Consider the following 26,084-nt stretch of genomic DNA (forward strand, 5'->3'; position numbering starts at 1 on the left):
AAATGGGAGTCACAATAGTACCAGCCTTACAGGAGTAAGAATTAAATGCACAGATGTCTGTAAAAACCTTAGCAAAGTGCATGGTATATGTACTGTTTGCAAAATGAACTAAAAACTTGTGGCTGAGCCTTCCTGACTTTGCTGTTTGAAGGAGTGTGAGGCATGCGTAGGGTGAAGGCCCCTTTCTTTTGCATCTTCGCTCTGACCTCTGGAGGGCTGGGCGGCAGGGCGGCTGCCGAGCTGTCCGCTGGGTTGCCTGGTCCCAAGACCATACCCACGGCTTCTCGCAGCATGTTGACAGCCGTGGGTCTGTGTCTGCCCCATATGCTTTTTATTCGCTTAAAATCAGGAGCCAGACGCTGGGTTAACTAGACCCGGGGAAAAGGGCTCGTGCTGGTTGTGAGGATGGAGCTGTGGAGCGATGGAGTAGGCAAGTCCAGCCTCGGAGTGAGCCTGGCGCATCCTGACGCTTGACTAGCGTCCGTTTCAGAGGACACATCTGAGCATGCAGGAACGGAAATCGCGTGGACGGAGCAGGGAACGAGGACCAACGTGAGGGCCTTTTCCCATCTGCGTGGGTTGCAGAGAGGGTGAGGTCTGCTTTGCCCCTGGAGATGAGTGGGTGAGTGTTGGGGCCGGTGGCCTTCGCTGACACGTGACTGCACAGCTGGATCAGTGTTCTCACCAGGATTCGTGGTCTCCCAGGTCCAGCCCAGCACTGACCCCAGGGAGCCTTCCTGGTTTGCTCCTCCTTGGCCCTGCCCTGAGGCCTGGGGTCCCCCTTCTTGCTCCCTCAACACCTCAGACACATCTGTCATTGCTCTCTCCACTTTCATAATTCTCTCTTTTTTATGTCTATTGATTTTAGAGAGAGAGGAAGGGAGAGGGAGAGAGAGACATAGAAACATCAATGATGAGAATCATTGATCAGCTGCCTTCTGCACGCAACCCGGGCATGTGCCCTGACAGGAATTGAACTGGGGGCCTCTTGGTTCCTGGGTCAGTGCTCAACCCCTGAGCCACACCCACCGGCCAAATTCTCTCTTAAGGTGTCTCCCCACCAGGTTGTCCTTGAGGGCAGGGACTGTGCTCTGTTCGTCCTTGATGCCCCAGCACCGTGTCGTGGGTGCTTAGCAGGTAGCGGATGGACAATGGCACGCACACAGGAGGGACAGTTTGTCATCCCGGTGAGCTCGGTGCCGGGTGGAGGGAACGCTCACGTGTGTTGAGCCGTCCCCTGGTGGAATACTCTCTTCTCATCGGCCCTACGTGTCTTTTTCCATGCCTCCATTCTTGGCGAAATTGTACAGTCTTTCTGTTTTGCTATTCTTTATTTTCCCTTTGACAGATCAAAGTGTGACTGTTTCTCCTAAGGAACCTACCCAATTTCAGGGCGGGCCCCCACTTCCACTCCGCTATGGCTTACACTCCCCTCAGCTTTTTCCAACATCCCTGCCACCCACTGACCCCTAGTGGCCTGGCACCCACGGACCACTTCCTCACTGGGCACTCCCCCTCCCCACGTACACCCTCATGGAACTCTGGGTCCCACACCCCATCGGCCTTGCATCCCTGCTGAACAGGGCAGGGCTCCGAGCTTGATTGCATCCCAAGCTCTGGTCTGTATTTAACCAAAATCTTAAAAGATTTTAGAGCTGTGTCTGCCATCTCCATCCTAGGTGGTGAGCCACCCAGAGCAGGGGCCAGGTCTTACCTTCCTTTATGCTTCTTTATATCGTAACTCCTAGAAGGGGTGGGAACATCTGGCCTGTGGACCATATAAGACCCGAGAAATCATCTGGTCCAGCCCTGCCATGGCATGAGGGCGAGTTAATTAACTGTTGGAACAGATACCGCAGGCTAGTTTTTAAGCTGATAATTCTGTATGGGCTCGAACAACATTGTAAACACCCAAGTGGTCCTTGGCAGGAAGAAGGGTCCCTCCCCCGCCCTGGGAGAACCTTGAACGCTTGTATATGTGGTGACGACTGTGACAATGACAGCTTGCTCCAAGTCACATGGCAGAGACAGAACTGGGTCTGGACCCGGCCCTGCCACCCCCGCTGCCCTCTAAGCACCACCTCTTGCCCGAGAGCAGTGGCTTCTGGTCTTTTCTTGGGCTCAGAGGGACTTCAGAAAAGAGGGGAAGGTGGACACAGGTGCACACAGGCCTGTTCTGCACCTGGTGTTAGAAGATGCCCAGACCCTCGGAGGGCCAGGGCCACAGCTCACAGGTCCCTCACTGAGGAATGGCACCATTGAGCCCTGGCCGGTGGCTCGGTTGGGTGGTTGTCAATGCACCAAAGGTTGTGGGTTCAGTTCCCGGTGGGGGCACAACCTCAATCGGGGTGAGTATGGGAGGCAACCGATCGATGTTTCTGTCTTTCTCTTCCTCTCTCTCTCAAAAGTAAAAAAAAAAAAAAAAAAAAAAAATCTAAAAAAATCTAAAAAAATAAAAAACAACCACATATCCTCGGTGAGGGTTAAAGGAAAGAGAGAACGACACCATTGAACATCCTTAGGAAAATGAATGGCAGCTGATTGCATTCGTTTCAGTCCATTGCTTTCTGCAAACGTCGGTTGAAAACGGTGTATCGCCAACTCGCAAGGAGTTCAGAATTGTTCTTTTCCATCATGACCGTGTGGTGCCGTCCCCGAGCCCTGGCACAAAGGGGCCATTCAACCCCTTGGGTGGGCTTTTGCCAGAGAAGCAGTTAGTGGACTGCACATGACATCTGAGTGAAGATCGCGTGGTTTCAGGCTCGGCTCTCGGCCGCAGCCTCTGTTGGGAACCTTCCCTGCGCAGCCTGCACCGGGCGGCCAGTGTCTGCGGGGAGGCAGCCGCACTGACCATACATTTCCACCGAGCTCCGCACAAGCTGCTCAGAGATGACGCTGCCCACTCCCCCTCCCTCCCCGGACGGACCCTGACAGGCCCAGGACAGGCACTGCCTTCCTCCTCCTCCTCCTCCTCCCGGGTGCCGCCTGCGGCTCTCCTGGAACACATGCTGCCTCTCCAAGAAGAGCGTCTGCACGTGTGTCCCAGCCTCCAAACAAACCCCCTCTGGGGTGTGCAGTGGGGCTTCCTCTGTGCCCTGTGGGGAGGCAGGGAGAAGGGTGGACGGGGGCTGTCAGCAGGTTTGATGATGCAGCTTCAGGCTCCCCAGGGGAACGTGATGAGTTGCCTTCCATGCTCACCTGTGCCTGCGGCTGAAAGTCCCTCCCCCACATTAGAAAGGAAAGGGGGGGCTCTGCGATGAGAGGGTCTGGGCAGGTCCTCACTCCCACCATCTAGCTCTGGCCTGGGCGGGTCCATCCAGCTCAGCCTCTGGGGTGCTAATCAAAGGAAACGGAACCAATCCGTTGTTTTCAGAATTTTATAATCTAGAGCCCCAGGGTCTCAGCAAGGGCGTTAGGCGGTCCACAAATGGCTGATTCATGTCACCGTGTATTTTTTCCAAAGTATGTCTACTTACATATACACATTTTATAATACACTAGAGGCCCAGTGTATGAAAATTCATGCACTGGAGGGGGGGTCCCTCAGCCCGGCCTGCCCCCTCTCACAGTCCGGGAGCCCTCAGGGGCAGGAGGCAACCTGGCAATCGGGAAGGCGATGCCCCATCACACCTCTGCTGCTGCCACTGCCGGCAGCGCAAGCCTCGGCCGACCCTGGTTACCTGAGCCTCGGGTGGCCCTGCGTGGCTGGGCAGCCGACATCCGAGGCTTACCTGCGCCTCGGGCCGGCCCTGGGCAGCTGGGGGGCTGAGGGAACTGGGGGACTCTGGAGGCAGGCACGTGGAGCGGCTGGGCCGTGTGCCCGCTGCCCCGGTGGGGCTGAGGGGACTGGGCCTGCCATCTTGTGGCTGTGGGCACCGCCATCTTTGAGGGCGTGGCAGTCAATTAGCATATTCCCTCCTTATTGACTGTGGTGCCGCCATCTTTGTGAAGGTATGGCGGTCAATTAGCATATTCCCTCTTTATTAGGCAGGATAAGTTTTGTAACTGTGTATGTAAGTTTGACATGTGTAAATTTCATACAACTGTTTTAACGGTTTGTAATTCATACGCCATTCATTTAAAGCGTACTATTCAGTGGTTTCTAGAATATTCATAGAGTTGTGTGACAGTTGCCAGTATCTAATTTTAGACTCCTTTCATCACCCAGAAGAGAAACCCCATGGCCATTAGCGGTCACGCCCCATTCCTCCCACTCCCCACGCCCAGGCCTGCACAGCCACGAATCTCCTTCGGTCTGTGGCTTGGCCTCTACTGGGTGGATCCTGCCCGTGGCATCTTACGCTCTGTGGCCGCTTGTGGCTGCTGCTTTCGTTTAGGCAGTGTTTCCAAGTTCATCCATTCCGTGTCAGATGTCAGGACTTCTGTCCTTCCTGTGGCTGAATAATAGTGCATTTTATTCGTCCCCTCATCCGCTGATGGGCATTGGGTTGTTTTCGCGTCTTGGCTGTTGTAAATGCTGCTGCTGTGGACATTCGTGTCCACACTTTCGTGTGGGTGTGCTTTCATTGTCCTGGGGTTACGTCTGGTAATGGAGTTGCAGGACACATGGGGTAATTCTCCGTTTAACATTTTGAGGTTTGACGTTTATGTGTGCACATTATATACTTACAGACATATCTAGTGACACAAAGGTTTTTAAAGCTGCAGTAAAATCTAAACTCGGCGTGTTCTACAGCAAGCCCTGTCGCACTGGTGACCACCTGTCCATTCGTTACACGTCAGTTAGCTTGTGCTGCCAGAGTCATGTGATTTTGTGCAGCTAAACTTCACCTCCACACTGAATTGGATTGGACCCTGAGATGTTTGAAAATGGTCGGCACCTACTCATCTGTGTCCGTTGGGATTATCTCCATATGTACAACTGAGACCAGAAGATAAGTAGGTGCTGAGATTGACCAAGGACCAGAAGTGCCAGTCACAACTCCTGGTTTAAGATTTACTGTTTATCAAACTCACTTTGTTGCTCTAAGAGTGATTGAGTTACAAGTAAAGTGTCCATTCAGATGTATACGGTAAATAATTATTCTCATATGTTCTCAACATTGGTCATTGTTCTAGGTTATGTGTAGGGTTGGCCTAAGGCTTACTTTGAAAGTCAAACCAACCATGTTCTGATGCTCAAAAACAAGTGAGGCCCGCGGGCTGATGCTCTCTGGGCCCCGCGTTGTTGGGGCCTCTTCCTCGCAGAGGCGGGGTGTGCGTCTTGCTGAGGCTCTCGGGGCGGGAGAGTCTCTCAGAAACGTGCTCCTCCGACTTGCGGGAGAGAGAAGAGCCGCCCCTGCCCCTGGCGGGGGGCCGTGGGCACTGTCCATGCTGCACTTAGGGTGTGCTGGGCACCAAGGGAACATTCTGCTCGTGGAAGGGGATTCGGAGAAGGACGACAGCAGTCTGTCCTCCAGGTGCGTGCGGTCAGCGTGCAGATCCGGGTGTGGGACCAGAGAAAAGGCGGTCACTCTGCAAGTGTTCAGATAGGAATATTTCCAAATGCGGTGAAGACACCACATACAGGAATCAGGAAATGTCAGGCCGGCTTTGCAGAGCAGGTGCAGGTGGAGGGCTCGGTGCAGGTGGATGGAGCAGATTCTGAGTTTCCTCTGAAGTGAGGTTTGGTCACCCTCAGGCATCCCTCACCCCGTAACTCCCCGTGCAGTCGGGTTCCGCTGTGCCCATTCCGTGTACAGCAATGGGAATAGACTTCAGTGGTCAGGGAGAAACGAGGCATTTTTTTTAAAGGTTTTCAGGAAGGGATGAGCTCATTTCCTGGAAGGAAAAGGGATGTGTTGGCTGAAGCTGGGTGGATAAGGAAGCATCAATCTTCATTTCCATGAGCTGCTATTGAACACTGGTCACCGTGAATCTGAAAAACTGCAAAATAACGATGGACGAAATCCCATCCATCGTGAATCTGCTAGAAATTATCGAATGCTGTTTCCGAGCTGTCAAAATCCATTTCCATGGAAGGCCCTCGGAACAGGGCGGGGTCATGCTGGAAACCAAGGGAGAGACTGGTGGGGTGGGGGGGGGGGATTGTGGGGAGGCAGCTCCTGAAGGTCCCGGTAAATAAATGCCCTCAGCAGCGACCGCTGCCCCAGGCCCTGCTGGTCTGGTTACTGACAGCTCAGCTCGTCCGGACGGGGCCAGGGGCAGGCGTGTGGCCTCCTCCTTGTGCCACACGCCTGCAAACCCCACGTTTCGTTTCTGATGGAAAATGAATGTGGGTCTGTCTGGCCTAGAAAGTGTCCGGCATGCAGCCGCCTTCGTGGAAAGCACCCCGAAGCCCCTGATTGAGAACTGCAGGCGAGGCCACCACTTGCCAAGGTGGGTGTTGCAGAGACGGCCCATCCTGAGTGCAGAGACGAGAGTCCTGGATGAAACCGGCTCCTGAAGGCTGGGCTGCGCGGAGGCCGGGCCGGGACTGAACCTTCAGGGGGCTGGGAGGCTGCCGCCAGCCTCCTCTGAGGAAGCAACTCAGCCTTCTGCTTGCACCTACTCCTCCCCAACCCCCCCATCAGTCCTGCGGGCACCTCCTTGTTCTGGTCTCAGAAGAAACACTACATGAGCAACACACACGTGCACATATGTGCACACACATGTGCAGCACTCGAGCTGGTGCCAGCCCCACCCCACTCATCGGTGGGTGTTCACTTGGCCCGTGGGGTCTCTGCAGCTCCCTCTAGAACTGGCCCTGGTCTGCTGGGAGCCCAGCTGCCTCCTGGCTCCTGCTGGCTCCTGCCCTGACTCTGCTCGGGGAGTCCTCCGGGCCTTACACACACTGGCTGCTCCATCGGGGTCGGCCCCTCCTGGGAGCGTGTGTGTGAGAAGTCCTTCCTGGGTTACCTGTCAGCCGTCCATATGGGTCTGGGCAGTCCTTCTCAGGGGTACTCGCCCGTCTTCCCGTTAAACTGGCCCCTGTGAGCTCACTGTGCCTGCCTCTGCTTCCCACGCGCCACACCTGTCTGTCCTGACCGTGACCTCTGCGTCCACATGCAGGACGCCCAGCCACCCTCCCCACCTGGCGCAGGGAGCCCTGCACAGGGAACGCTGGATCCGCTTCCTGGAACGCTGATGCCCACCAGGAACGCACACGAGCTGACCCAAACTCCTGGGACTGGTTATGCTGCCTCAATGGGCTCTTGTTCCTCCACGATGGAGCTGGCCCTTCATTCTGAGTGGTTTTCCGTTGCTGCGTATCCCTCACACCGCACCCTGTCCTGGCTTGGCCCCCCCCCCTCGTGTCCACCCCCCACAGTGGGCATCCAGCATGTGATGTAGCAAGGACAAGGCCGTTTGCTCATCAGCCTCACAGACCCCAGGCTTTCCTGATTCCGTCCGCGCCCCCCCCTCCCCCCCCCCCCTCCTCGCCCTCCCCAGTACAACTGCTTCTGGTTTCTCCTTCCTGCACGCTTGTTCAGCTTGCTCCCTCAGCTGCAGGGCAAGGCTCCGCCCGAGGGGTGGGGCTGAGCAGGAGAGTCAGCTGTCACTCAACCCGTGGCCCCCCCTTTCTCTCCTGAAACCCAAGGCGTCTGGGAGCCTGGGCAGGTGCCTTTTGGCGGCCTTGAACTTGTGCCAGAGGGAATGAAGTGCGTCTCCAGGTGGGAAGTGGCAGGACGGACAGGGTGCGTGGGCAGGGGCCCTGGGAGATCTGCGGCGTGAGTCCCGCCAGGTTTTAAATTCTCTCAAAGCCCTGAGCGCCGCGATGACCTCACACCTTGGTTTTCCAGAATTTGACGAGTCTGATGAGACCGTAGAACAAAAGCAAACGGGCAGCGAGTGCCTTTGTGTCCGTCCTCTGTGAACAGTCGGGCCTGTTTCCATGACCCGCATGTGAAAACGTGGAAGCAGTCGAACAAGGACGGGCAGTTTTGTGTGGAGTTATACTTGACTTGTGCCTGGTTCGTCAGCTGGAGACGTTAAAACAGCCAGACTCCAAGTCCGTTTCCTGCGTTTCCTCCGTTCCTGGATCACGCATCTCTCCTTTTCTTAAAGGTGACCCTATTTTTCGTCCTTTACAAGGAAGACGCCTGTGACTGTGGGGAGTTGAAATGCTTCTGTGGTTGTCCTGGGTATGGGAGTCCTGGGTGTGGGTGTCCTGGGTGTGGGTGTCCTGGGTGTGGGTCCGGCTTTGGGCACAGAAGTGCCGTGGGGCCAGGCGGCTTTTCCCTCACAAGCCGCCAGCTGGGTGCCCATTGCAGGGTGGACGGGCCCACAGGGTGCTCTGTGGGTGGCTGCAGCCTGGTCACCTGCCCAGCCGTGTGCAGGGCAGTGTCAGAGCCCGCGCTGTCCTTGGGATTTCCTCTCAGCCCATCCAGCAGCCGCTGCCAGGTGAGCCGGCAAGGCCACACTCAGGTTCATCAGCGGCTTGGCTACGAGACAAAGCGTAGGTCCACGGAGTGAGCCAAGTCGTGTCTGAAGAAGGCGTCGCCAGGCCGAAGCCAAGGCGCTTCTGCTCCGAGACAGTGGTGTCTGCTCAGAGGCGACAGCTGCCTTTTCTGTCTTCATCTGTGAACACATATGTGTTGCTGCAAACAGTTTGCTCCTTCAGTGAACACAATCTGACTTGACTTCTGCTCCATGAGCATCTGGAGTCCCGGCTGTGGAGTTGGCAGATCTCGAGCCAAGTTGTCATCCTTTAGCAGCGGAGTCCGGAGAGCGAGCGTGGTGCTGCGGCCTCGACAGCTCAGCTGCTAGAGAAACGCCGGCTAGAACCGTGGCATTTAGAGGGGCGTTTGGCCTTAGAGAGCCTGGTGTTTGGGGAAAGTGTAATTCCTGGGGGTGGACCTTCTTCTCTGCAGGGACCTGGTCCACAAGGTGCAGTCCAGCCCTGCCCTTCCGCAGCCCTTGTGCCGAGCAGTTTCCAGGACGAACGTGTCTGAGGAGAAGTGGGACGATCTTAGGACCTGCTACGGGGTCACCATCTGCTAAAGGGCAGCTCTGCTTTCCAGGCTGGTGGCCCCAGCCCTTTCCTGCTGGGCCCTGGTGGGGCCCTTGATGAAAACTTCCTGACTCCAGTCAGAGAAGGAGGCTCCGAGGAGGCATGTAGGCTGGCCGCCGGCCCCGCCCCCTCACCGTCCTGCATCCCCTCCCCCACCAGGCCCCGCCTCCTCGCTGTCCTGCCTCCTCACCATCCACCACCACCACCACTACCACCACCAGGCCCCGCCTCCTCACAGTCCTGCCCCCTCACCATCCACCACCACCACCAGGCCCCGCCTCCTCGCTGTCCTGCCCCTTCACCATCCACCACCACCACCACAGCCCCCCCCCCCCCCCCAACCTCCTCGCTGGGCCCTGCAGCACCTGCCCCACCTGGGCAGTGGGCTAGTCCTGGTAGCTCTCCCGCCCCTAGAGTGGTCTCAGGCCTCTGCTCCCACACCTGCAGCTCCACGTGGGGAAGGCTGTTGGGCACTCGGGGATCACCAGACCTTGGGGATGAGGTTGGAGCCCTAATCCTACTGCTGGTCCTTCACCCCCCTCCCCACAAGCTGGTGTGAGCCACCAACCAGGGCCCTTTATGTGACTGCTCTTCTTGCAGCCTCACCTATAGCCAGAGCTGGACAGAGTGGGGTGCCCACCCCGGGGACGCCTCCCGCCTGGGGAGGAGCCTCATTCCCTCCCGGCTGCTGTCTCCCGAGACCCCACGCTCCTACCCACCCCCACGCTCCTACCGGCCCCCACGCTCCTACCCACCCCCACGCTCCTACCGGCCCCCACGCTCCTACCCGCCCCCACGCTCCTACCGGCCCCCACGCTCCTGTCGAGCCAGGTTCCAGCTTTGTGCCAGGGCGGCGTTCTTCCTCACTGCCTTTGTGTTTAGAAAGACAGCCCTTCCTTTCCCTTTCACGGTTCTGATGACTGACAGGCACACCAAACTCTGGGCCCTGGGGTTAGCAGCTCACCCTCAGTTTCTACTTGATGCATTTCCTGGTGTGATTTTTTTAAATGTCAATTTTAATATATTGATTTCAGAGAGGAAGGGAAGGGGAGAGGGAGATAGAAACATCAATGAAGAGAAAGAATCATGGATCGGCTGCCTCCTGCACGCCCCACACTGGGGATTGAACCACAACCTGGGCATGTGACTGGGGAATCGAACCCTGACGTCCTGGTTCATAGGTCAGTGCTCAACCATTGAGCCACACCAGCCGGGCCTGGTTTGATTTTTTTTTAAGTGAGACGTATAAAATTCCACTTGGAAAAATGAGCATTTAATGATCTTAAACAGAAGAAATGCATTTTAAACAGATCCCACCTCACCCCTGCGCACTGCACAGCTGTGCCTGGGAGTGGGGGGCTGTCCCTCCCCCACCCGCCCCTCCTGCACGGTGTCTGCCTCCCTGTCCTGCTTGTAGTGAGGGGTCGGGGGCTTTCTGAGGACGACTTCGGGTGACAGACAGGGAGCCTGTATGTGGACGAGGAGGCCCCTGGTCACCGTGGGCAGAGAGCCATCGCATGGAGGTCGGGAGGTCTCTGGGGAAGTCCACAGACCCCTGCCCCCCCCCCCCCTCCAGACGAGGGAGTCCCCAGTGTACTCAGCCTTGGCTGAGCGCCTGCCCTTTGCTGAGAGGCTCCTCCCTGGGGCCAGACAGGTGAGGTGTCCCTCCGGGAGCAGCTGACAGTCGGGTGTGGTCAGTCCGTCTAGGGCGGGAGGAGGTCAGCGGGAGACAGACACAGTGACAAAGCAAGTAAATTACGAGTGTGGGGTGTCATGTGACTGTGAATAAGTTACTTTTATGGTTGGGTTTTTTGTCATCATAACTGTCTGGACGCACCGAGGTGATCATGACCCGGCTCACCGTCATGTGTGACTGAGGTGCCCGTGAAGCCTGTGCTTCCTCCCACGTGTGGCCTCTCACAGCCGGAGGGGCCCCTGCGGGGTGGGGCGGGGTGGGGTGGGGGGGTTAGAGCCACGTGGCACGTGGGCAAGGGCCCTTCTGTGAGGAGAGGTGGTAGCGATGCTTCGCCCACATGGCTGGGTGTTTGCCCTCGGAATTGGTTTTGCCTCCGGAGATTTTTACGCTCCCTGGGGTCCGGCGTGCACCAGGTGAAGCGCGTAGATCCAGTCTAACCTCCTCCCTGGACACGGAGGCCACGGGCCACCCTCCTCATCGTATGGTCCTCCCTCTCAGACTGGAGCTGGCCCCTGTGGTGCCCACAAACTCACACTGGTCTTTGGGCTAAGCTGCTGCCCAGGTTACCCCACAAGGGGATCAGCCATGAGGAGCTGGCACTGCTGGTCCCCGGTCACCCTGTCCTGGCCTCACCGGTCAGCAGGGACAGCAGCGAGCCCGGAGTCCTGCCCACGCTAGCCCTCTCTCCCAGGGGCTCTGCCCACCCGGCCAAGAAGAGACACCCTCTTTCCCGATGCTGATGGAGGCGCCCTGGGCCCCGCTCCCACCTCCCCTCACTCTCCTGGGTCCCGGGTGCTGTTCATCGGGACGACGACCGAGCTTAGACCAGGCTGGGGGCTGTTTGCTCCCAGTCATCAGTGAGGGTGGGTGGTCAGTGTGGGGGGTGGGTGGTCAGCGTGGGTGGGTGGTCAGTGTGGGTGGGTGGTCAGCGTGGGGGGGTGGTCAGCATGGGTGGTGGGTGGTCAGCGTGGGTGGGTGGTCAGCGTGAGTGGGTGGTCAGTGTGGGGGGTCAGTGTGGGTGGTGGGTGGTCAGTGTGGGGGGTCAGTGTGGGTGGGTGGGTGGTCAGTGTGGGTGGATGGTCAGCGTGGGTGGGTGGTCAGTGTGGGTGGTGGATGGTCAGTGTGGGTGGGTGGTCAGCGTGGGTGGGTGGTCAGTGTGGGTGGGTGGTCAGTGGGGGTGGTGGTCAGTGTCAGCGTGGGTGGGTGGTCAGCGTGGGTGGGTGGTCAGTGTGGGTGGTGGGTGGTCAGTGTGGGTGGTGGGTCACATTCCTGCCCTAAAGATGGAGCCAGTGACGGTTTTGTGCTAAGAGGCTCTTGAGAGCACTGGCCGTGGTCCTGCCTCGCCTCGTCCTGTCACACGCATTCCTGTTGGGTTCCTTCTCCTCCCAGTGACCTTCCTTAAGCCTCCACGAGTGGGTTTATTCTGCCTCCACTGTGAGCAGCCGGGCCAGGGACAGGGACTTGCACTCACAGATGGACCATTAGCCCCGATGATGCGCGGACTCATGGGGTGCAAGTGTGTCCACCAGGTGCACAGCCTTGTCCCGGCGGCCGAGTGGAGCAAGAACCAGGTGGCGTTCCAGGAGGAGTCCGGGGCTTCGGGGAGGTGGCCTTACCTGTGGGCGCTGCATGGGGCCCACACTGGCCTCCATGTGCTTAAGGCGGGAGGAGGGGCCAGAGTGTCCTTGTCAGACCAGACGGAACCTGAGGACTCGCTCTGAGGACCGGACGCAGCCGTTCCCTTTGATGGCGTGGCCCAGGGCTGCTGTTTGAGTCTGCCGGCCTCTTGCTGGCTGTCTGTGGTTCATCAGGGCAGGATCTTGTAGTCCAAGACGAGGTATTGTCCATCATGACAACGTGCAGACCTCGCTTGTTGGCTGTACCTGGTGGTGAGGAGTCTGCCTGGCAGTGGGCTCAGCGGTGGGTCAGACGTGGCTGGTGTGGTTGGCACCTGCCCTGAGCCTTCTTTCCTTCCATTGCGGGCTTTCCGAGGACGGAGCAAGGAGAGAGGGTGCCACATGGCTTGGGAGGACCTGGCAGGGGGCAGAGGGCAGAGGGCAGAGGTGAGCACCCTGTGTTCCCACCACGGGGCAGGCCCTCGGGGCAGCCAACAAGTCCCTGTTTGTGCAGGAAGGGCAGCCCCGCATCTGTTTCCATGGTGCTCAGTGACGGTCTCTGTATAACGTGCTGGTCCTTTCCAAGCTGTGCATCTCGGAGACAACGCTGCTAGTTGCTCTCATGAGAAAGGGAAGCGTGTCGGCCCAATTTAAAGGAACAGTCCCGGGGAGGGGAGGGGCTGATTTTATAGGTGGCCAATGAGTGAGTTATGCTCTGTGGGTACCTGTATAGAAGGAGCAGGGTCCCAGGTAAGCTCAGGCACAAGGCCTTTTGGGGTGACCCTGCCCTGCCTGGGATCGGGGTTGGCAGAGCTAGGAAGCCCCTGATCCTGGTCATTGGAGGAGAAGGCAAGTCAGGGTGCATCGCCAGTGGAGGCAACGAGTGTCCATCAAAAGCCCAGTAGCTGCATGTCAGTGACCGCCCTGCACCAAGGACTCCTGCGTCTCTGCTTCTTCCTCGCACTTTCCCATCTCATAGGCGAGGAGACTGAGGCTCCAGGAGGAAGCATTTTCTAAGCTCCCAGCCTCCAACCCCAGGACGGACGTCCAAGGCTGATGGGCACGCACGCTCCTTGTGGAACTGCCCTGCCTTTGGATGAGGCGGTGCGGGCCTGCCGCGAGGGGTGTGACCTGCTGGCGTCGGCCTGTCCCGCTGGGACTTCAGACCAGCCTGGCCGAGGACTGGGAGCGGCCACGCCTCAGCTGTGGCCTGGACACTTCCGAGTCACAGTGGCGAGCTGTTGTCCTAGGGTCCCGTGAGCCGAGCCCCGAGTCGCAGGGGTGCCTATAAAGTTAGCTCCCCATCCCTCAGGCCCCCTGCACCTTGCAGGCAAGACCAGCGTCTCCCGTAGCCGTGGCCTCCGGTCTGGTTGACCGTTGGGAATCGGGCAGCATTGCAGTTTCGTCGGGAAGTTTCTTGTGAGTCATTGCAGAGCTGAAGGTCAGGCCGTGCAGAAGGCCCTGGGTCATGAGGACACTCTTGGTGCTCACACACCCACAAATTCGTCAGCTCGCCGATGGAGGAGGGCGTGTGGAATGAGCGATTTAGGAAGCACTGGAATAGCAAAGATTAGAAAAGGCTCTTAGAAAGTTGATGGCGCCCTTAAATAGTTTGTGGAAATGAGCTTTCAGAGTGTCTCACTTTATATTTTTTTGTTCTTTAGAACAAAGTGGAACGTAGTTATAACTGCATGTTCTTACCTAAGTTTTGTCAACTGTAATACAAAAATAGAATTATCCCTCTAATTTTAGTCCCATTTTTTTTTCAAGGTAAAGAGAGACCCATTCAGACTCTTTGCACCCCCTCAGCTACACCACTTACAGGAAATGAGGTCCTTATTCAGGTGGCTTCGCTGTGAAGTTCAGCCGCCCCGCCCCGCCCCGCCCCGCCCCGCCCCGCCCCGTCCCATACCAGGGAGTCTCAGTTAACTGGGCCTGTTCTCCAGAGAAACGAGGTTGAGGAGGCTTTGGCAGGCGGTTTGCAGCTCTTCAGCAACGGGAAGGAGCAAATGCATTGTCTAAACGTGCCGTAGCCCTGACTGGTGTGGCTCAGTGGATAGAGCATCAGCCTGCAGACTGAAGGGTCCCGGGTTTGATTCCGGTCAAGGGCATGTACTTTGGTTGCGGGCACATCCCCAGTAGGGGGTGTGCAGGAGGCAGCTGATTGATGTTTCTCTCTCATCGATGTTATCGATGTTTCTAACTCTCTATCCCTCCCCCTTCCTCTCTGTAAAAAATCAATTAAATACATTTTTAAAAAAAGATAAACGTGTCCATATGTGCCTCACTGGTCTCTGAGACACTCTCACGAGGGAATAGGTCGTCCTTTTTTCTAATGGCTTTTGAAATCATGGCCATCAGAGACCGTCACTTTTTTATTGCATCCTAATGGTGTTACTGCACCCTGATTGCGATTTTATTTAACACGGCTTTAAAATGCAATACTTACCAGGTAGCCTTGTACAGACTACTAACTATTCGGACACTTCGCAGCGCTGTCTGACGCTCGGCGCCCGAGTGCGCACTGTAAGAGCCACCTTGTCTTTTTTGGTCTCGGGAAAATGGCAGCATAAACGGGAGCAGTCGCTTCCCTAGTCGCCACAACGCGGCCCTGGAACTGGACGGCACGCTGGGCCTGGCCTGTACCGTGCAGGCTGGGAGCACGGCGGCCTCGTGGAGAGAGCTTTCATCCGACTTCATTGGACTTGATTTCTTAGACGTGCAGAAGCGCCTGGTCCCTTTCACAAGGCGGGTTTAACGCCCAGGTTCCTCCCTTCTCTCTGCAGACGCCGGCTCATCTCCCAGAGGTCCTCCCTGGAGACGCTGGAAGACATTGAGGAGAACGCCCCCCTGCGGAGGTGAGTGTCCGTCCGGCCTGCGTTTCTGTGTGTAAATGGCTCGCTGGACAAGGTCACAGCCAAAGTTGAAATTCCTGATCTGCAGACTTAAGTGTTTAAAATGACCTTCTGAGCCCCAGGTCATTGTTTTGACACCCCTGCCCTGAGGCCATGAGAACTGGAAAAGGATTGAATCGCCCCCTGGGCATGTGGGGGCCCTTCTCCCTTCCCTGGGAAAGCTGCTTGCGACAAAGCCAGCCCAGCGTGGGCCGCATCCAGGTGCCGAGTGACGAGTGACGCAGCCGTCACAGCCCCGGGCTTGCTTGACGGTGCCCGCGGGGCCCTGGGCAGCCAGGTGCTGGGCAACGTGTGAGGGGAGCTGTGCGTGCTCCGGGGCTGTTCCGTTTCTCCCTGGAGATGAGAGGTGCCGGCAGGCCCCTTTTTGGGTGACTGCAGTGCTGAGCTGTGCCGCCGCCTCTAACCCCCTCTGCCACCCGCCCCCTGGAGGAGGCAGCACTCACCCGCCCAGCCGGTGGCCGGTGGGGGCTCCCCTGCAGAAGGAGCTGAGCGAGCTGGGCGCTGGCCTACGGACACGCGTGGCAGCGGTCGGGGGCCTGCGGAGGATGTGCCCTCAGCTCACACCAGCTCCTCCAGGAACCCACGCCTGCACCGTGTGTCGGGCTGTGGGTCAGGATTGGGGAGTCTCGGGCCCTTCCCTTTGGGCCTGGGAGGTGCTGATGTGGAGGGAAGCAGCTCACCCTGGGGCCGGCTCCTTCCTGGCCCAGAGCCTCACCCCAGGTCCTGGGTCTTGTGCACAGGCCACCCGGGCGGAGGGTGGAGCAGGGACAGGCCTGGGTCGGGTCAAACGTGTCAGATGCCCCTGAGTCTCATCATTGACTTTATTCCAAAGAGACAGCGGGGCTGACGGTTCACTTTCCACTTGGATGTCTTTTTGAAAACAGTTGTGACCTCTGGGCCCGTCCCAGGTGAATGGCGTGTAGCTGCGTGACAGACGCGGCGTGTGCGAGCATCCTTCGTCGTCACGGTTGTAAAAGTTGGGAGAGGGGCTGCTTCCCGGAGGGAGAGCTGCAAAAGCTGCACTGAGGTCCGTGCGGGCTGGCGCTGGTCCAGGTGGTCAGTAAGGGGGGCGGGGGCGGTGCTCAGGAGGCACCGGGCGGCTCTGGTGTCGGAGCAGGTGCCACACACGGGACACGGGTGCACGGAGCTGAAAGCCCTGGTGTCCCAGGGCCGGAGCAGCTCGTCCTCAGGGCGCCTGTGGCCGTGCGCCAAGGGGGCCCGGTGGGAAGACGTCGCTCCCCTTTAGGGGCTCCAGGTGGTGAAGGGGCCCAGGAGGAGGCGCTGGGCACGGCGCTCCTGTCACACGCCCGTCACCCTGCACCTCTCAGAATCGGCCCAGGCTGAGCCCCTGGTGGCACACACAGGCAGTGTGAGGCCGGCTTCTCTCCCTCAGCTCTTCCAGAAACTGCTGAGCTCCCAGCACATCTTGTCCAAACCCAACAGTCAGAAGTCAATGGAATCAAGGCAGTTTAAGAAGTCTTCACTTTCCCATGGACTTCTTTCTTAATTAAAAATTGTTTCTTAGAAATTTCCTTGTTCCTAGGAAATAAAATGAGCATGGCAGGAGGGGACCTTAGGTTAGGAGTCAGGGGGCTTGAGGGCTTGGCTGGATTCTTCTACAAACCGGTCACATGGCCTTGGATGTTCACTTAGCTTCGCTGGGGCCTCAGTCTTCCCATCTGTAAAACGGGAGGGGCACGGGGCTGCTGGCTGCGGTCCTCCCAGCCCCCGGGTTCTGTGAAATGAACCTGTCGTTAATGGCACTGGTTTTGGGGGAACGGGGGTGGAATGCTAATGCCCAACTTGCTTTTAAACTCAGCACATTGAACGAGTGGCTCCAAGGCACCTATTAAAAGCCTTTTGCGTAACCGAGTGTGTCCTGTAATCAGTGCTAACAAGAAAGAGCTAATTTTTCATTAAATGAGCTTTTAATTTAATCCCACCCCAACTTAATTTTGCATCACTTCATGTGTGTGTTTTACAATGGATGTTTACATGCTAATTCAGGCCGTTTCTAAATTAATTCGTTCTTGCTCACCCTGCCACAACACGCGCTCAGTCTTCGGTTTCCTTGGCAATGGTTGCTAACACCATGGTTCTCTGGGGCGCCTTAGGCTCCCTGGGGGGGGAGCTGAATGCTGAAAAAACGCAAGACAGCACACGGCTCCTTGAGAGGGAGCCCAGGCAGCTCGATTGGCGCTGAGAGCCACAGAAAGCACCTTCGTTAAGTTCTCCTTTCCAAAGTCTTGTTTCTCTGGTGCATCAGAGTTTGTTAGTGAGTGTCTGAGCACTGAGCATTGACGAGGAGGGGGTTTCTTCTGGCTGGTGGTTCCCTAGTGTCCTAGAAATAAGGGCCCCGGACTCCCTAGGTGTCCAGAAAACCTCCTCTACCTGCGCACACATGGCAGCCGCCGCCGCCCCCGTTTCCAGCCTGTCTGGGTCCATGGGGACTGCCTGGTGCCCCTCCTCCTTCCCCTGCTGGTGCCAACAGCCACCGATGACTCCCAGTTTCTGCAGAGGCCTGGGGGGCTGTGTCCCCCGACCTGCAGCCCTTTCTGCAGGCCCAGAGGCAGGGAGCAGCTGGTGTTCCTCCTTGGGTCTGGGAAGGTGCTCAGGATGGGAAGGTGCTCACAGTCCTGCTCAGCTTGCTGTGGCCACTGTCCTGGACTGGCCGGCCCAGGAAGCTCTCCTGTGGAGAAGGCGCGGGAGGGTGTGAGGCACAACTGACGCCCCGCCCTGTGCAGAATCCACTGGGAGCTTCCTCACACTCTCAGAGGCCCCTCGCCAGTGACTGTGCTTCGAGGATCTTCTGCCGTGTGGGAGACAGACAGTTGGGGACCTTGAGTGACTGCAGGCTCCAGCATGGATTTCTGGGATAGAAGTGAGGCCATTGGGGTCCTGGGTCTGCTCCACAGAGCTGCCCGAGAAGGCAGGAGGAGCCCCAAGGAGACTGAACCTGGGTTAGAGCCTGAGGGGGAGTGGGGTTTGGGGGTGCTTCCCCCCAAGTCGACAGGAAGCTCAGCTCAATGCCCTCCGGCAGGCCGTGCAGGTCTTTGAAAGAACCTATTTAAAACCAAGAACTCAGGACCCTTGACGAGGACTGCACTTTCAGCATAGGGGGCGGGTGGTGACAAGCTGTGCACCCTTTGAGGCTGATGGTCTTAATAACGACAGCACCTGAAACGTGTGCATATGTGCATCCATGTGCAAATGCACGGATGTGCATATTTCCATTTGACCGCACCATGCGCCACCGACAGCTGGCGAAGCTCTGGTATACGCCCCCGCGGGAACCCTCACAGCAGCGCCAGGGAAGGGACGAGTTTGCGGGTGGGGCCTGCGGACCCTGCTCGGATGCAGCGACCTGACTAGACCCAAGGCCAGGGAACCCCCTTTTCCTGCAGGGTCACCACATACCTGACATCACGCCTTTGCTTCTGTCGCACTCATGGCTCCACTGTGATTGTTTGCAAGTAAAGTCACATTTGAAGGGGCTGCTTCTTAGAAAGTAAATCAATGTCAGTGCCCTTTGGTGAAAGGCTTCTAGAAAGTCTGGCCCTTCCTAGAGTTGGGCAAGGGGGCTCGGGGGATGGACACCCCAAGGTCTGCACCTAATTTCCCGAGCTTGGCCCTTGGGGGATTTGAGAGGTTGGGTGGCTGTGGGTCTGTGACCCCGCCCATTGGGTCCTCAGCCTGCCTGCCCACACCCACCTGCTTGTTGGTTGCCTTGTTACTCTAGTCCAGCCGTGGGCAAACTACGGCCCGCGGGCCGGATCCGGCCCGTTCGGCTGTTCTATCCGGCCCGCGGAGCCGAAAGAGCGGAGGGTTCTCTTGCTCTCCCCTCCGCTCCTTTACTTTGAATTTATATTAGTTCACACAAACACTCCATCCATGCTTTTGTTCCGGCCCTCCGGTCCAGTTTAAGAACCCATTGTGGCCCTCGAGTCAAAAACTTTGCCCACCCCTGCTCTAGTCCCTGAAGCCTCAAAGTTCAGACCTGACTGAAGGTGGGGACCCGGCCCGGACCTCGCTGTGGCTTCGGCAGTGGGCACAGCTCCCCGCAACTTCCTCTCTGAGGCTAAGTTCTGGGGTCCCCACTCCCAATGGCAGAATCAGCCCTGAGGGCCTGTGGTCGGAAAGCTCTAAGTCAGTGGTTCTCAACCTTCCTAACACCACGACTCTTTAACACAGTTCCTCATGTTGTGGGGACCCCCAACCATAAAATGATTTTCGTTGCTACTTCATAACTGTAATTGTGCTACTGTTAATGAATCGTAACGTAAATATCTGTGTTTTCCGATGGTCTTAGGTGACCCTGCTAGCGGTTCTCAACCTGTGGGTGGCGACCATCGGAAAACACAGATATTTACATTACGATTCATAACGGTAGCAAAATTACAGTTATGAAGTAGCAACGAAAATAATTTTATGGTTGGGGGTCCCCACAACATGAGGAACTGTATTAAAGGGTCGCGGCATTAGGAAGGTTGAGAACCACTGGTCTAAGTGAACAACGGTATTTGGTAGCAAAAACCCAAAGAGAAAAGTCACGGCTCCCTTCTCCAAGGAGAGACTGAACGTCAGACTCGGTGTGCTGGGTGTTCTGCTCTCCTTCGTGCTGCTGCAGCTGTGGAGCTTGGAATGCGCCCGGTGACGGTGAAAACACACACAAAAAAGACCTTTCAGCCCGTGGGCCGTGCTGTCAGCCCGCCGTGCAAGCCCATGTCGTATATTCCAGGAAAAAATAACTTCAGTCTAAGTCGTTCCGTCCAACCAATATTTATTTAAAATCTATCTTAAAAGGGAAAGAAGCCGCCCCCTCATTCGAGTGAGGCTCCAGGTGGAACCAAGTTGGAACCGAAGCAGCTCAGGCCAGAGGCTGCTGACAGGAAAGATGGTTCCGGGTTGTTTTACTCGGACTTTCCACCGCTTTGCACCCGTGCCGCTTCCCCTCCGAACCCTGAAGTTTACAGTTTTCCATGTCCGTTCCCTGCGTTGATGCAGGAGGGTTTGGGGGATGGCAAGAAAGACTGATGCCTTTGGAACCGGCAGGCTGTGTGACTGTGACTGAGAACAGTGGTTTTCATGAGCTGGCTTTTGGGGACTCGTATAAGTTACTATCAGCATCATCAAGGAAGTTGTCTGTCTTCGGTGTTTTTTTTAAGCTTCCTTGCTCCCAGCCATATTGTCCTCATTATCCTGGGGTGACTCACCCCATTTGTCTGGTCTTTCCTTCCTGTCTTTGTGTGGAGATGGCTCAGCTGTCCAGCAGGCCACTGACTGTGTTTTTTAAATGACCTTGTTTTTCAGATGTCGAACTCTCTCCGGTTCGCCCAGACCGAAGAGCTTTAAGAAGATCCATTTCATCAAGAACATGCGGCAACACGACACGAGGAACGGCAGGTACTTCCCTCGGATGCCGCCCTCAGTCTCCCGGCTGTGGGAGGGGTGGGTCCGGGGGGAAGGGCGAGGGACGCCTGATGCCGGGACGGCCAAGTGAGGCGCAGGCTCTCCCGTGACCTTTCACCCCCCTCCCGCCAGAATCGTCCCAAGAAGTCTGTAGAAGGCAGTGCTTCCTCACACTGCCCAGAGGCTCGGTGAGATTTAGATTAACCACACAGTGTCTTTTACTTTTTCTAATATATTTTTATTGATTTCAGAGAGGAAGGGAGAGGGAGAGAGAGACAGAAACGTCAATGATGAGAGAGAATCATGGATTGGCTGCCTCCTGCACGTCCCCCACTGGGGATTGAGCCCACAACCCGGGCCTGTGCCCTGACGGGAATCGACCAGGGACCCTTCAGTCTGCAGGCTGACGGGCTCTATCCACTGAGCCGCACCGGCCAGGGCTGCACTGTGTCTTGAATACAACACAAATATATATGCATGGAAACGTTTGAAGAGAAAAAGAGTTGAATTTTCGTGTTTTGTCTTTTCCCTTTTTCTGCTTTGTTGGGCTGTTTTCTGTTCTCACCTGGGCCGTGAGCCTTGGTCAGTTGATGCCCCCCAGGCCTGTGTGGGGCGCGTCGGGGTGCGGCTGTGGAGCGGCAGGAGGGGGAGCCATGGCCTTGCCCGTAGGTGCCCTGGGCACTGGCTGCACTGCCTGGCTGGTGGCACCGGGCACCTGTTTCTCCAGCTCCGCTTCACGTGGCCTTTCGGAAAGCGCTGGTCGTGAAAGCTTACACGACCCTGATAGGAACATTGTCCCGGGACACGCAGATCGGAGTCATCACTGCTGGCGCATCGGTGGGGGGGTGGCTGCGTGCATTCGTGGCAGCGAGGGCAGCGTTGGACCAGAGCCCAAGGTGGCTTGGGGTCCCTGGTGCTGCACCCTGAGGGGCAGCTCCCCTCTGCTGACCTGTGACCTGGGTAAGTGGGTCCCCCGAACGGGGGCGTTAGGGACACCGTGCCAGGGCCGACCACTCTGCTGATCTGCTGGTTGAAAAGGCCCCTAATGTCTGGTCCACGCAGACGAAAAGGCTGTTAGACTTCTGGAAGGGTTAGGGCCCAGCATGACTGATTAAACACGTTGCACAACATGAACAGTCATGATTACAGCTTACAGACTTGTTTTCCTGAAGTTTATACCTACTTTTTAAGCCTTAGGTGAACAGAGAACATAATTAAGGGCTATTCAGTAATTTTAGAATAGCGACATGGAGCTCTTTTTTGTCCAGTAATATTTGCAGTCAACGTATTTTCTTATTTTAAGTACGAGGTTTTTAGCTAAAACGTACCCAACTGGGTTTGTTAAATGACTGTTCCGCCTCGCTCTCTCCCTTACAATCACGTGCCTCGCTCACGTAACCACTGCGTTTGTCTTCGGTGGCTCCCAGTCCCTGAACCCAGCCGTCCTGACGCCGTGTTTAGTGGGACCGCTCGCCCTTTAGCCACGTTTCTGTTTCTGTTTCTGTCCGTCCTCTCTTCACCGCGAAAGGGGCAGGGAAGCCTTCAGTTCTAGTAAAGTCAGGGGCAGAGCCACAGGAGCGGCTGGGTGACGCGCACCCCCACCCCCGGGTGCGTCGAGGGCACAGGCCAGGTGACGGCTGGGCCGGCGGGCAGTGAGGGTGCGGCTCATGCAGGGTGGGCGCCAGCGGCATCGCCGGTGTCGTTACGGACCCGCCTTGCCTTCCTCGGCAAACCCTCGCCCAGGAGCCACAGGCACAGCGAGAGCACGCTGCTGCCGGCAGTCCTGGAGGAAGTTGCTGAGGGGCAGGAGAGGCCGTGTGCTTATCTGACGATCAGAGGACTGGGATTTGGGACGAAGCAAGCGCTGGCCGCTGTGAGGGGAGCAGCAGGCTGTGGCCGTGGCCTGGCCAGTGGGGACTAACGGCCCAGGTGACCACTGCTCTCCTGCGCCAAAGGGGCAGGAAGACGGAGGTTTAGGAGCAACGAGGGATGTGCTTAGATGGAAGTCGGCCTGGAGGACACCAGGGGGACAGTACGAGTCCTGAGGTGACGGAGGGAACTGGGGTTGGGAGCTGACGAGGAGGAGGATGAGGCCCAGCTTTTTGAGAGAGAGGAAAGGAGTGCCCCTGGCTGCCATGCCATTGTCCTGGGGGAGGGGGGAGGGGGGCGACTGTCCTGGGGGAGGAGGGAGGGGGGAGGGGGCTGACTGTCCTGAGGGAGGGGGGCGACTGTCCTAAGGGAGGGGGGAGGGGGGCTGACTGTCCTGAGAGAGGAGGGAGGGGGGCGACTGTCCTAAGGGAGGGGGGAGGGAGACCGACTGTCCTGAGGGAGGGGGGAGGGGGACTGACTGTCCTGAGGGAGGAGGGAGGGGGGCCGACTGTCCTGAGGGAGGGGGGAGGGGGGCCGACTGTCCTGAGGGAGGAGGGAGGGGTCGGACTGTCCTGAGGGAGGAGGGAGGGGTCGGACTGTCCTGAGGGAGGAGAGAGGGGCCAGGGACAGCGGATAGCTGGGGTCCGTGGTGGGTAGGAGGGTCCTGCTAGCAGACGGCTGGGGTCCGTGGTGGGTAGGAGGGTCCTGCTAGCAGATGGCTGGGGTCCGTGGTGGGTAGGAGGGTCCTGCTAAGCTTGCAGAAGCCCTGGGGTGGGGAGTGGATGGGGGTGGCCTCCCATGCCCCCTCAGGGGCACTCCGGACGCCCACAGCGCGTGTCGGGGCCCCTCACACAGGGTTCCTGCCCACGCTGGGGGACGAGGCTTCACGCAGGAGGCGCGTGTTCATGCAGACGGCGAAGGGAGAACAGAAGGGCCTCAGTGCCGCTGTGCCCGCCTCGTCCTGCCCCCGGGGAAGGGAGCCGCTCACCCGACCTCTGACCCCTCAGGGCCCCTCCCGCCTCCTGTGACTCAGGCTGCAGGCGGACGGACAGGGCGCTTGCTGTTCCGGTGGGTGCCAAGGCTCCTCGGTCCCCAGACCTGCTGCCGTGGCAGAGGCTCCAGCTCCGCCAGGACCAGAGGGCGGCTGGCGGGAGGGAGGGCCTGTCCTCGGCCGCGACCCACAGGGCCTGCCCTGACCCTGAGCCTTCAGCACAGTTTAAGGTGGAAAGGGGAAAGGTCAGAAACCGGAAGCCAGACGTGAGAAAAGACAATCCTGTGTTACCGGAAAGCAACACAAAACTCCTGCCGGCCTCATGGTCAGTAACGTCAGGGTAGCTGCGTGGAGATACAGCCGGGGCCTCGGCGTCTCCACGTTCACCCCGTTCTCTCCGCGTTCCCCCAGCTCTCTCTGCATCCCCCTTCCCCACCCCCTGCTCTCCATGACATCAGACCCCAGGCAAGTGGAGGGGAAGTGAGCCTCAGCGGGAGGCGTGGTCCGATGGCGGGTGGGTCTGCTTCAAGTCAGAACCACCTCCCCGTGTCCTGAATCAGTGAGCACCATGAAGCTGGATTGGGGGACCTGCTGGAGTGAGCGGGTCAGGGAGCGGGTGCCAGGACCGCGGCCGCCACCAGCGGCCGGAAGGGGCAGTGTTCGGAGGGTTGTGGCCCTGCAGGCGCTTGGGTTTCTGATATCTGGCTCCAGCCCGGGGAGGGCACAGTGTGCTGTGGAAGGCGCCCCATTGCGTTGGAGGGCAGCCCCAGGGAACGGGCTGCCGGCCGCACTCACTTCTCCCAGCGTGCTCAGTCCACACCTCAGCCGCTCAGCTGCTCCGGGCCCTGCCACATTGGCGGGTGTATGGGACAGCACTGTTCCAGTTCAGGGGCGGAGGAGGGAAGGTGCCCTGAGAAGAGGGACCTAGAAGACTGGCCTTGGAGTGGGCTGGGCCCGGGACAGGTCCTGGAGCAGGAACAGGGGCCAAGAGGGGAGCACGGGAAAGGGGGAGCCGGGATGAAGGGAAGCATGGCCAGCGCAGCGGTGAGTGAGGAGGCGCAGGGCATCGGAGCGCGGGGGTGGGGGCGCGGAGCTGGCACAGGTCAGGTGGGAAAATGCCTTGCAGGCCTACGCCATACATGCTGGCAGCGCTATCATCACGGAGCTGCTGGTCTTCTTTCCACGAGTGCCCACCACCATCTCCACGGCCACTCCCGTGATTTCAGAGAGAGGAAGGGAGAGGGAGAGAGAAACATCAGTGAGAGAATCATCAATCTGCTGCCTCCTGTATGCCCCCGACTGGGATCCAGCCGGCAACCCGGGCATCCACTTCGTAGTCTGAACTTTCTGAAATCTTTATTCTCCCCAAACCCAGCCAAGCATTGCTTTCTTTTCCAACTGTCAAGTCCAACATGACTTCCCCATCGCCAACCCGTCTCCGAAGGCAGAAAAAGAACTGGGTGTGTATGAGAGGCAACCAATCGATGTTTCTCTCTCTCTCTCCCTCCCTTCTTCCCTCTCTCTCTCTGAAAAAAAAAAAAAAAAAGAGTTCATCACACCATCTTCAGCCACACGGTCTGCGCCAGGGCACCAAAACTCGGCCTGCTCTCCGCACGGGGCCAGGCACTTGCCCAGGCTCAGGGCCCTTTCCTCCGTGGGTGCCTCCCGCCTCCACCTCCCATCGCGTGGCCGTCTTCCCTCAGTGTCTGGGTTCTCCAAACCCCGCTCCTGTTGAACCCAGTCCCTGGATCTAGGGCGCACCCCGTCCAGCATGGCCTCGTCCTAGGCTGGTTGCCTCGGCAAGGCCCCTGGCTCCAGGTAAGGCCGCACTCACGGGCCAGGACTCCATACGGCCTTTGAGGAACCGGCTCGACACGTTCTCAGCGTGTTCCTTCCTGCTCCCTGGCCACATGAGGGTGAACTGCAGCGTCTGAGAGCATGTTTCTGCCTGTGTGCCCGGCACCTCGCGTGGACACCTGGCCCGCGGACACCTGGGCCGTGTTCCTGCATCCCTGACTCGGCCACCACGTGGTGCGTGCCGTTCTCTTCGCTCCAACTTCTGAAGTCGGCTGCCTGCTCTCTGTCCGGAGGAGAACATTCCTGCCCAACTGGAACATTCCACCTGGAGACCTCGGGCCTCCTCGGGCCAAGAGAGACGCCTCGAGGTCTAGGAACAGAGCAGATGCTGGTTTGGGGCGTCAGAGGCAACACTACAAGCTCTGGAGGACCCTGGACCATCTGCTCAGACACCGGGCTGCGGGGTTGAAGGCAGACGCAGTGCACGTGGGCCACGGGCTCTCTCAGCTGTGAGGGGCCGAGTGCATTTCCCGGCTGTCCCGAGCCCTCCGACATCTCACCAGGGGCGCAGGCTTTGTGGCCTGGTCTGGTTCCCTCAGACCAGAAACACGTTCCTAAGCACAGAAAGGGGCTGCGTGAAGAAGAAAGTTAGAGGGAGCCTCCTGGGAGGGTTTGGAAAACCCTGGACCCAAGGGAGCCCAGCCAGGGGGCTGCCGTGCTGACGGATCCTGTGTCGGGGACTGTGATCTCTAACGCTCAGAGGCCCAGTTAGTGCCTCTTTTGAAGCCCTCCCCTTCCGTGTGCTGCTTCCTGCTCATCCGACGGGAAACTGGGCTTT

At 58.1% G+C, this 26,084-nt stretch overlaps 1 protein-coding gene across 3 annotated transcripts in view; it reads left to right on the top strand.

Moving 5' to 3' along the window:
• The window catches only part of CABLES1 (Cdk5 and Abl enzyme substrate 1), an 80,205-nt gene that overhangs the window by 23,251 nt on the left and 30,870 nt on the right, over positions 1 to 26,084 (top strand). For 2 of the 3 annotated variants that reach the window (XR_013961382.1, XM_080683407.1), the window contains exons 2-3: positions 15,052 to 15,123; positions 20,491 to 20,583. Coding sequence is in view for 2 of the 3 variants with exons in the window: in XM_080683407.1 (XP_080539533.1) it covers positions 15,052 to 15,123; positions 20,491 to 20,583 (165 nt within the window). In the remaining variant the exon portion in view is untranslated. The remainder of the gene's footprint in view (positions 1 to 15,051; positions 15,124 to 20,490; positions 20,584 to 26,084) is intronic. The other variant, XM_080683408.1, reaches the window with a different exon arrangement.

This window comes from Plecotus auritus, assembly GCF_963455305.1.
Source record: "Plecotus auritus genome assembly, chromosome: 8".
Classification (NCBI taxonomy): domain Eukaryota; kingdom Metazoa; phylum Chordata; class Mammalia; order Chiroptera; family Vespertilionidae; genus Plecotus; species Plecotus auritus.